This window comes from Gavialis gangeticus, unplaced genomic scaffold, assembly GCF_001723915.1.
Source record: "Gavialis gangeticus isolate Ggan-Ray unplaced genomic scaffold, GavGan_comp1, whole genome shotgun sequence".
Taxonomy (NCBI): domain Eukaryota; kingdom Metazoa; phylum Chordata; order Crocodylia; family Gavialidae; genus Gavialis; species Gavialis gangeticus.
Genome location: NW_017728996.1, coordinates 7,916,897 through 7,928,308, shown reverse-complemented (window position 1 = coordinate 7,928,308; position 11,412 = coordinate 7,916,897). Strand labels below are relative to the sequence as shown.

The 11,412-nt window shown below is 49.1% G+C and overlaps 1 protein-coding gene across 1 annotated transcript in view; it reads right to left on the bottom strand.

Annotated features, from left to right (window-relative positions):
* Positions 1–11,412, bottom strand: part of PCSK6 (proprotein convertase subtilisin/kexin type 6) — a 153,382-nt gene that overhangs the window by 32,767 nt on the left and 109,203 nt on the right. The window contains exon 15 of the mRNA XM_019503812.1: positions 5,072–5,251. Coding sequence (XP_019359357.1) covers positions 5,072–5,251 — 180 coding nt within the window. The remainder of the gene's footprint in view (positions 1–5,071; positions 5,252–11,412) is intronic.

Here is an 11,412-nt window from a genome sequence, read left to right as displayed (position 1 = left end):
CCCCTAATCAAGCCCTTTTCCTTTGCACACTGCAATTTCAGGTCCCTAACACTGAACTGGGCACAATTGTATGCTAGGGCCACCACACATGGATTCCTGATGGGGTTGTCCCTTTGAGGGGAAAAAAGAAATAGCAAGCCTTTAAACATTTTCCAGGGGAAAAGTGCAGGCCTGATATAACCCTCCATGAATCCATTCTATACCTATGGGACATTTTTCACCCAAACCCACACATATCTATAGTAAGAAATGCTTTGATTTGGTTCATACGTGTACGCACACATGTAAATACACACAGGCTCATTCACACGCAGGTTGTTTCTTCTACATCCACTTCTGCAGTATCTCCCTCCTTAGCACTAACTGAGAGGTGAGGTTGCCTGGCTATTATAATCAGATTTGACTATCATAACTAGGACAAGTCCATAGTCACCTGCTACTAATTTGTGTATGAAACAAAGCAGAAAAATATTAAAAGGAACTGGAAAGAAAACATGGTCTGGCTACAGGTTGGCACCTCCGGTAAGATGCTTTTTGGAATGGCACAGTCCTTGGTCCACAACCACAAGTGTTTGGCCTGAGGAGAGCCAATAAAATAGGAAGTGGGCATCAGAGAAAACTCCAAAAAGTCTCCAGTCTCTAAGAGAAAGAGGCTGCTGTGATCCAGGAGAAACAGGGAGGGAAAACTCCCCAAAGCAGTGGCTCTGAGCTTGATGGAAGAATGCACTTCAAAAACACCACTGGATATTTCAGGACAGATGCTTCGATCCTCTGCAGAGATGGACACAGTGGAGGGAACAGCTCTGTGGGGCACATAAATGTACTGGGAATCTGAAAGGTATGACTGTGGGCAGCCCAGGGAGACTGAGGCAGAGAAGAGGCACGAGGGGCCAGATATCCTGCCCTTTCAGAGCCTTTGCCTGTCCTAAGGAAATCTAGTGATAGTGACTGATCATTATTATCAATGGTTTGACTCCACCCAAGTTTCCAGTGTTGAGTGCCCTAGTGTAGACAGGCCACTGCCATTAAGTGCTGGTCCCATGGAAGTCAATGGTAAAATCCCCAGCAATACCAGTGATGTCAGGATTTCACCCTGATGTCACTGAAGCCCGTGCATAGTCAGTCCAATACATATATGGAATAGGAAATTGCTGGGTGGGACATCAGGAGCAAGAACTGAACCCGCAGCTCCCCCTAGATCTAAAAGTCTGAGCCTCTGCTGAGTGCAAAGGCTGGGCTGGTCCAGACTGCAGCTGGCTCGCTAACCTCAGTACTGTACATGGCTCAACTACCACCCAAGCGGAGCTGAGCACTACTTGAGGAGACATGGTTTACAGATAGATAATTAGGTGCAGTGTGTGTAGGGCCAGACAAGTCCACTCCGCACAGCACATGGCCTTGCCTGGGGCACTGTGTCCAAGTTTGGGTGCTGCCTTTGGACCAACTGGAGAAGAAAACAACAGAACTCAATCTGAAGCCTAGAAAATACAACCTGGGAAGGAAGACTGGAAAGCACAGGGTTAGTCTGCTCTAGAGGAGACTGGGAGGGAGACATGATAATGGGTAAATGGCTGCAATAAAGGAGAAAGCAACAGGATTTTTCTCTATGAGAATAGGACAAGAAGCAACAGACTTAAGCTGCCAGAAGGCAGATTAGGTAGGACATCACGAAAACTCTCCAATTGCAAGGACAGCAAAGTGCTGGAATAGAATGCGGCATCTCCATCCCTGGAGGTGTTTAAGAGCACGTTGGACACGTGTCTATCTGGAATGGTTTGGATTGAGTTAGCTGTCCTGGTCCCTTCTGGTCCTATTTCTCTGCAAGTCCGTATCGCAGGGAAAGAAGCATGTTCCAGCTTCATATTTTTTTGACCAGGCTGAACTCCCTTTCCCATCATGATTTAGCACCAGCCACAGGCCTCTGGTGACAGCCCCCTCAAGCTTTACCACCTCATTCCACGTGCTCAGGGCCTAGGTTTTATCTCCAAGCACAATGCTGCCCATCTATGCCAACACCACTGTCACGTTTGCATTTCCCTCCATGCTCCGGTTCCAGCAGCTTTGTCTGGGGCGACAGCCTGCTTGGCTTCCAGCCAGGCTTGGAGCTGCCCCATCCCCATGGGCTGGGAAATGTCGACAGCAGATCTTTTTTTACTTGCCTGACATCTTCACTACCAATTTGTGGTGGGGGTGATGGAACCCGCCATTTTTTCAACCTCTAATTTGATCCCTTTACATAGTCTGTCCTGGACTATCTGCTCCTTTATAGTACACGTGTGGGCTGGCAGCACAGAACGCGTCCAGGCGGTTTGGCTCTGTTCAGCTGACAACAGTGCCTGCCCCCTCCCCGCACACCGCACCAGCACTGCTGCACAAACAGCTGAGGGAGGCCAGGGTGTTTCATGTCCAGCCTGATCTCAGAGTCGCTCCATCCAGAAACAGCCTGCTTTAAAAACCTGCACGGTGCAACAGCTCAGCCCCGCTTCACATCGACAACCAAGCAGCTGTTTGACTCGGACCCCTGGCAGACAGCATGGTGCTCCCCCGATGCCAACAGCAACACTGCTGTTGGATACCTGCTTTCTTCTATTCACTTGTCTTGACAGCAATGCTGAACTGCAGCTTGGAGGCAACTGGTAGATCCTGTGCTCCCTCACACAACAGCAGCAACAGCACGGACAGCAACGGCGCTCAGCTCACATGCTGCTCAGTGCTGGTGAGCAAGGGCCACCCTCACACCACAGATGTCCCCTTGTCCATTCAGTCCTTCCAGACACCAGGCAGCAAGAAGGCGCACCATGACATGAGCACTGATTTCCTTGGACGAAGATCTCCCAGTGAGCGATCCTAGCAGGAGCTCTGCTCACCCAGCATCCTGAGGTCATGTCTGAGCTCATTCCTTTACATGAGCTAGCTTGGGCCTTGGGAGCAGGAGACCTGCCTTTGTGCATCGCTCTGCTCTGGGTAATCACCTTGGGGAGAAGCAGGACAGATGAGTCTGGGTGCAGTGCCACAGCTAACGCAGCTGTCCTGCTTGAGGAGCATGGCACCGCACTGGGACACGTAGAGACACCTTTCGTGGCTGTGCTGTTGGCGGCCAGATTCAAAGCAGCACGCTAGAAGCTCTCAGTCCCATTGCTGGGTCCCTCAGGCTGCGTTAACCGTGCTTATTTTATCTTTTGACAAACTCTTTGCAACCCAAACACTGGCCAATGCTGACTGGTCCAGAGAAAAGAGGAGGAAGCGAGATGAAGGAGAAGAGGTGTCTCAGTTTTCAAACCCACCAGCTCCTTAACCACGTAACTCGGTCCACATCCTGGAAGGTATTTAGGTACCTAATTCCCACCGAAATCATCAGAATCAAGGCACCCAAACACCTTGCAATATCTGCCTCCTCATCCTTAGGGTTGGGCCCAAGAGACAACTCTATGCGCAGCCTCATCCAACTTGGGGGAGATTTAGATTGGGGCGGGGGGCTGTGGTGCCAGGAACCAGAGACCACATGGGTATGGAGAAGAAAGGGCCAAGTAGAGGTGGGAAGGATTTTCAATACAAATTAGCAGACAAAAGACCTGTCTACACTAAGGATGCTCAGGGGATGACTCCGATGGCCACTCCTGAAATCTCTGCCTCTGGTGCACCTGACAGCAGGGCAGGGGGAGCCCCTGCAGCATCCTCACTGCTTTGGTTTAGACTCGGAGCACGGGGAGCGCAAGTGGGTGGATGCAGTTTAGCTTTCAGCAGCAGTCTGGAGACCGCTCCAGGGGCCACGTGGATGGGCCCAGAGCTCACCAGACACCCTGGGTTCAACACCAAGGCTGGTTAGCGAGATAAAGCCTGATGGGAGCAATCGGGCACTAGGAGTTCACGTGTCTGGCTCACAGAGAGCCTTCTCATTACACTTAACGATCCTCCATGTTACTGGGATTTACAGAAACCTATCCTGCTGCACGTTAATACTCGCAATGTCTCCCCGTAATTTATAAGACCACAGGAAAAGCAACACAGCAGATTAACGTGTCAATAATTTAAGACTTGTTTTTCAGAAACGGAAACTTGGAAAAGGAGGCTGAGTGGCACTGGTGGCGATTTCAGTGCAAGTGATCCAAAATGCATTAAGCGAATCATTCACTGAACTCCTGAATTGTCAGTGTTGTTCGTCTGTAGAAAGATATTACATAAATCAGAAATGTGTATGCTCAAAATGCAGCCTCACATTTACCTAGCAGCCATAATATTTACCTACAGGCGTTTGCCAAACCAAAGCTACAAGGCATTTCTTGCTAATCCTTTAAGGACAAAGTCAAAAGGCCCAGAGAACTGATGCCTGTTCAGCAAATGCCTGGTGTAACGTAGGCACTTCTGAATTCGCTCTGTTGCATTTGCTGCTAAAGGTGTTGCAGGTAATTAAGACAAATCTGTGCCAAGGAGACATTTTTTTTCTTTTGGCAGCCTTCATCCCTCATCTTCCATTGTCGACCACAGCAGCGAAACCGTAATTGCAGGGCTGGGATGTAACCTGGGGTGCAGGCTCTTGGCTGGAGAAGAGGCTTTATACCCCTGCTGCAATGCAGCCCTGCTTTATACCCCTGCTGCAACACAGCCCTGGTCTCCAAGCATGATGGTTACAACACAAAAGCCAAGACGGAAGATGCCTGGGGATGATCTGCATGTATGCACAGGCCCGCGTATGCTTCCCAGCAGGGAATACAGACCCAATGCAAAGGAGCCTTTGTGCACGTGAGAATCAGGCATTTCATCATGCCAGTGACTTCAGGTGAAAAAATGCTCTCACCAAGGACTTTCTCGCACTACCCATATAAGCTTCAGGAGCTTTTCCTGGGTTTATGCTTGTGGACCCGGATAAGCTTCATAATCTACATATGCCAAAGCTGTACTTGTCTCCTGGTGACATCAGCCAGGATCAGGCCAAGTGGGATAAGGATGTTCTAGCCTCTTTTCTTCCTCTCCACAAAGAAACAAACCCTAAACACAGAACCACGACCATAGGCAGGTCCTACTTCTTGCAGGGAAGCCGTATTCAGTTGATAGAGGGTTGGGAAGTTTTTACCTGCGTATTCTTCTTCTTCCTCCACCACCTCCACCTGACTCTGGAAGAACGACACTTTGGAGGACTCCATTTCCGAGTTGGACATTTTCATCGTCCTTGATCGGGAGTGATGGGAGCCAAAGGTGTTGTACGGGTGCTCAGCCGTGCCATACAAAAAGAGGGTCCATTCCTTTAACTTCCCTGAAAGAGATTCAATAATCACAACCAAATGATGACATTTAGCTTCTACTCTCTGCCATCTTTTGCAGGATTGCAAAGCACTTTATGCTGATCAGGAAGTCCTCACACCCCTGCTGTGGGTGGCACGATTTCCCCCAAGAAGCAGTGAAGCGTAGGAATGTCGGCCTACAGAAGCCAACTGTAAGAACGAGGCACCGAACCTAGGAGTCTTCTCTCAGCAGGCATGCCAGGAAATATAATGGCTTCAAGATTTTACACAGTATAAAATTGTCAACAGAGCAGAAGCAAGATCACTCAGCATAAATCTGTACTAGCTGACTGAACCGTGGGTCTAAATTAAGGTGCCCATTAGGGAATTTTTTTAATGCATTAAGTGTCATGTGATCAACTGCAATTACACCATGTGCGTAATAACTGAACTACGGAGAAAACTGTTTGCTGCAAAAGCTGTAATTCGAGATAAGGAGATTTTTTTTTTGTCCTGCACAAATGCATCTCCAAACGTATGCTAGGGTTATATTTAGGCCTGGTTTCCGCAGTCCTCTAAACAAGTTTTTTTTCCTCAACACAACTGATTAAAAAAAACAAAAAAAATCGGAAGGACCACGCCAGAAGCATCATGGCTCCGTAAACACCAGAGCCAGAAAGGAGCATTGGCCAATTATTTTTGGTTTGCGTAGGATGGGATAAACTGGCATCACAGATGCGATCTATGCCACAGAATTTCAACATAAATATAACACGAAATGCAATGCCAATAAGTAAAAGTGAATAAGCTCGGGGGCAAATGGGGACAAATAGCAGAGCCTCCAGAAGGCACCTCCTATGGTGTTAGAAAAGCAGTCTCTAAAAGAAGCCTGTCTGCATAACAACTTTACGGCTACTTAATTTAGGATTTAAATCCACATATGGGGGGTAATGGCTGTGTGGGCATTCCTGCCTTGGTTTAAGAGGGTCTCATTTTACTGTAGGTTAAAGGCTTAGGTATCATATACTCACAGCATACTATTTATACTATAGCTATTACATTTATATTATTATACGGTCTCACGTTTAAATGCGTTCCAGTATATAGGATCGGCACTGCAGTATATGCTATACTACGTGAAAGCAGTAGTATGTGGATGCATTTACACTGGTATAAAGTAGCTAACATAGACCTAGTTTACAGTATGGACACACAAATAATTTATCATGGAATAAAAGGGTGAGGACTTTACCACACATCAGCTGCTCAGTGGTACCTTAGCTCCCCATGAAACAGGGAATTTACCATGGTTTAGCTACTACTTACCCTGGGTTAAGAGCATGCACACATTCAGTTATCACAGAGCAGCTGACATGCGGTAAAGCCCTGCTCCTTTTCACTTCAGGGTAACTTCTTTGTATGTCCCCATCCTTATTCCTAAAAGGGAAGGGGAATAAATTAGACTGGTTTAAACCATCACCTTTATACAAGTATAACTCCAACTCTGTATCGATTTAACTTTGTAAAAAAAACAATGCTAACCAAACAGTCCTGGTGGTAGATAACCTGCACACAGGCCAGGCCTAAGCCACACGGGAATCAGTTCAGCACTTAAACTGGAATAAATAGTCTTAAATCCCCCACCAAGGTTTGTGCCAGTTCAACCCAACATGTTTAGAACCCGTTTAGGGAGTTTTCTGCCCCATGCAAAGAAGGTTCCCAAAAGCTCGAAGACTCCTGAAAACCTTCTTCGCCCCATTCTGCATTGGGAATTGTGAGGCATGCATTGTCAGAAGGCCAGAAGGCCTGCCTGAATCAAACAGCAGCAGGGGAAAATAGGCAGCCCACTCCCAGGATGCCCTTCCCCAGGGGTTTGCACAGCACTCTAGGGAAGTGCCAGACAATCTGTTCAGAGGGCCCAGAAGAGGGGTTTTGCCAACACTTTTGAGACCCGGCTGCCTGAAGTGATGCACCAACATCTGCATCCATGGCCCTAAACTAAACCGACAGGGGTCTGAGCACTCTGTGGTCACAGTGCAGCTCAATGCAGGGGCAACCACATACCACAATGGCAGGACCAGGGGGTTACTGTACAGGCAAGGGAGGGGATGACTGTGTCCTGACTTGGTTACAAAGAGAGGGCATGGAAGGGTCTTCCTTCTAGATAGTGGTCTTCCCACTCCTTGTGTTTCCATGCGAGACAAGCATAATTCAGATTGAAGGGTGGGAGGGAAGAGTCACTCTGAAGACAGGATCATTATTAGTGTTTGTCCTCTCATCTTCTTAGCGCCACCGCACTGTCCTGATCTCCCCGGGCTTGGTTTCTGTTGGTCACGCTCCTCCGATGCACACGTCTGGACAGAAGCAGAGGCAAGACCCGTTTGGCTGGTCCAGGAAGTGTTGCTGCTTCTTTCCAGGAGCACAATGTATAACTAAGACTTTCTGCTGTTAATTCCCAGGCAGTACATGGGGGGCAGGCCAGTTCCAGGTTGTAATACTTTACATCTGAAGCACTAAACCTCTAAATTAACATATCTGATGTTCAGATACCTTGGCTTTTTATACCACAGGTTTCTTTAGGCTGTGCTAGAAACGACCAAGTACATCCACCTGCTTCAGTGTCTCAAGCGAGTATTGACTGGGCACTGCTGGCAAACACAAACTGAAAAGCTGCAGGTGTTTTAATTGGGAAGGATTTAGCTGTAAGCCTCCAGCTCATTGAACAAACTTGCTCTGAAGCACTCAAGCATCCTAGCCTCTGACACGGGGTGCTGCACTGTACCACCTCCTTCCTTGAAGCTCTGGGCTGGGGAGGAGGCTGCAGAGCCCTGATCATGCATGCACTCTCAGGCAGGCTAGACTTTATCATGAGTATATCCCCAACCACTATGGGTTTGGCCACTCTAGACTGTGAACAAGGTGATGGAGCCTGGCTCTGCCCTTCCCCTACCTCCTGTCCCCAAAAGGCCGTTAATGGGACTGTGAAACCAGACCAAGGGTCTAGGCAGTCTACATGGTGGGACTCTCGGTAGCAGGAATCAAAGCAGAAGCTAAAAGTGATGTGGTAGCTAAGGCTGGCGGAGGGTCATGAGCTGCTGTATGTGATAACCACCAGAATGGGTCAGTGCCCTACAGCGGTGGACATGGATTCCACCTGCACCAGAATGCAATCCTCCATGGGCGGTTACACCCTCGCAGTGCAAATCATTATTCAATGTTTAATGCTATCAGGGGAGTGTTAATGGTCTTTGGCTTACAGGCATTTAAGGCTCTCCTGCATCTGAACTGAACCACAGCCAGCCAGCGAGTCTCAGAGAACTCTTTCCCCTTTTGTATTCACAGGAAAACTCTCTGAACATCAGGAACAGCTTTCAGGCCACGTGGAGGTGGAAGAGCGGCCAGAAAGTTAGGGGAGGGAAGAACTGAAGATTCACGCAGGAGGAGAGGCTCCCTCCCAACCATAACAGACGAGGGCTTGCAAGTGTCATCTCTCCATAGGGCTGTAACCTTTGCGGAGGAGGAAAAATACTGCAGCCCCTGCTACAGCCCTTCAAAAACTGTTTTATGTGAAACCTGGAGGAGCAGCTGACACAGCAGAAACTTTTGCATGGAGAATCATAGCCGGCATTACAGTCTACAGATGCTTTGGTGGTCTTCTGTTTGAAGGCATCAATATTCATCCAGTCAGCATGGATTCACCAAGGGCAAGTCATGCCTGACCAACCTGACTACCTTCTATGATGAGATGACTGGCTCTGTGGATGTGGGAAAAGCAGTGGACATGAGATACCTTGGCTTTTGATGCAGCCTCTGTCACAGGACGGGGTCCTAGGTCCTTTTGACTGTGCCAATCCTGCCCAATGGGCACCCTTCTTTCTCGCCTGCCACATCTTGTTGGTGATTATTATGAATAGGGAGGCTGCCCTCAAGTTTGTTGGACACGGTCCTGATGGACACTGCTGAATCGTGTGGGTTCTTGGGCCCCTTTTGGGTTCCACTCCAAAAATGGATGCCTCTCAGGACACCCTCAGCCTTATGGGCTAAATGCATGGCTCCAAACTGCCCCTTTACCACGCCCTAAGCCTCGCAGATGGCATTCACTCATTGTCCCTCCAAGTGCTTAATTTAGCTTGGCCTTCAGTCATCACTGGGCTCTCCGCAGCTCTGTCTCTCTCTTGGTGCCCCCCGGCGCTGGGATCTGCTCACCCCTTTTGTCCTCTGCACCCACTCTGGCACTAGGTTTTGTTCATCCTGAATCCTGCGCCCACTCTGGTGCTGGGGTCCCCACGCTGTAGAGGGCCCCCAATGAGGCCTCCTCCTTCCCCAATAGCCTCAGCCCGATCTTCTGGAGTTATAAGACAGCAACCAAAATATGAGCCCCTGGGCTATAACATAACACAAAAAGTTCAGGGTGTGCTCTACCCCTTTAAAAGGGTCAAACTTCTTCCCTGGCACTAAATGCCTAGTAGTCAAGGGTACCTGGTGAGGTCCTGCATCCCCATTAGCCCCAAGTGCCACATACCAGGCAGCTGCAGCATCTCTAGGCAATTCCTCCCTGGAGGATCCTTTTCCTTTGGCTGCTGGCAGGGAACTGACTCTCTAGTCCCATCCCTGATGTTTATATGGGCCCAGAGCCCTGCCTCTTCTGGTCAGCTGACCGGGTGCGGGTGCAGGCTAATTCCCTCCTTAGGCCTGCTGCCACAGTAACCTGCACCTGTGGGCTTCCTGCCTGACTGCTAGGGCTCTCTCCCCTAAGCAGTTTCAGCCCTTAAAGGAGCAGACACCTTAGTGCCCTGCAAAGTCTCCCATAGCATTCTTGCAAGCAAGCTAAGGAAGTATGGGATGGATGAATGGACTGTAAGGTGGATATAAAGCTGGCTGGATTGTTGGGCTCAATGTGAAGAGATCAATGGCTCAAGGTCTAGTTGGCAGCTGGTATCAAGTGGACTGCCCCAGGGGTTGTTCCTGGGGTCAGTTTTGTTCAATATCTTCATTAAGAATCTGGAAGAGGGGATGGCGTGCACCCCCAGCAAGTTTGCATATAACACCAAGTTGGGGGGAGTAGTAGATACACTGGAGGGCAGGGCTAGGATTCAGAGAGACCTTGACAATTTGGAGGACTGAGCCAAAAAAAATCTCATGAGGTTCAACAAGGACAAGTGTAAAGTCTTGCACTTAGGACAGAGCAATCCCATGCACCAGGACAGGCTGGGGGCTGATGGGCTGGGCAGCAGCTCTGCAGAAAAGGACCTGGGAATTATAATGGACAAGAAGCTGGATATGAGCCAGCAGTGTGCCCTTGTTGCCAAGAAGGCTAATGGCATCCTGGGCTGCATTAGTAGGAGAGCTGCCAGCAGACTGAAGGAAGTAATTATTCCACTCTACTCTGCACTAGTGAGGCCATATCTGGAGTACTCTTTTTAGTTTTGGGCCTCCCACTATATAAAGCATGTGGACAAGTTGGAGAGAGTCCAGTGGAGGACACTGAACATGGTTAAGGGGCTGGGACACGAGTTATGACGAGAGGCGGAGGGAACTGGGTTTATTCAGTCTGGAAAAGAGAAGCCTCAGAGGGGATTGAATAGCAGCCTTCAACTCCCTGCAGGGGGGTTGCAAAGAGGATGGAGCTGGACTGTTCTCAGTGGGGGCAGATGACAGGACAAGGAGCAATGGGCTCAAGCTGCTGCAAGGGAAGTTGAATATTAGGAAAAACTTTCTCACTAGGAGGGTGGTAAAGCACTGGAATGGGTTACCCAGAGAGGTGGTGCAATCTCCATCCTTGGAGGTTTTTAAGACCCAGCTTGACAAAGCCTTGGCTGGGATCATCTAGGTGGGGCTGGTCCTGCTTTGGGCAAGGGGTTGGACTGGATGTGACCTCCTGAAGCCCCTTCCAACATTAACTGTCTATGAGTCTATGTCCTGGCAGAGGAACACTATGAGTTGGAAAAGGTGATGGGAAAGCCAGTGCCTGAGGCTAGTCTTTAAAATGCAGCTTCCTTTGACTGTAGGGGTCTGGGATAGCATGGAGTTAGTTAACAAATGAGAAGGGGATGCAGACAACAGAGAGGCCAAATACCAGGCCAGCAATCCTTTGCATGCCTGGCACAGTCATGAGGCAGTGTGCAAATACAGCCTATCCCGGCCTAAGTGCGTCCTGATGTCGTTGATCTCTGGTGCTAACAGGACTTGGAGC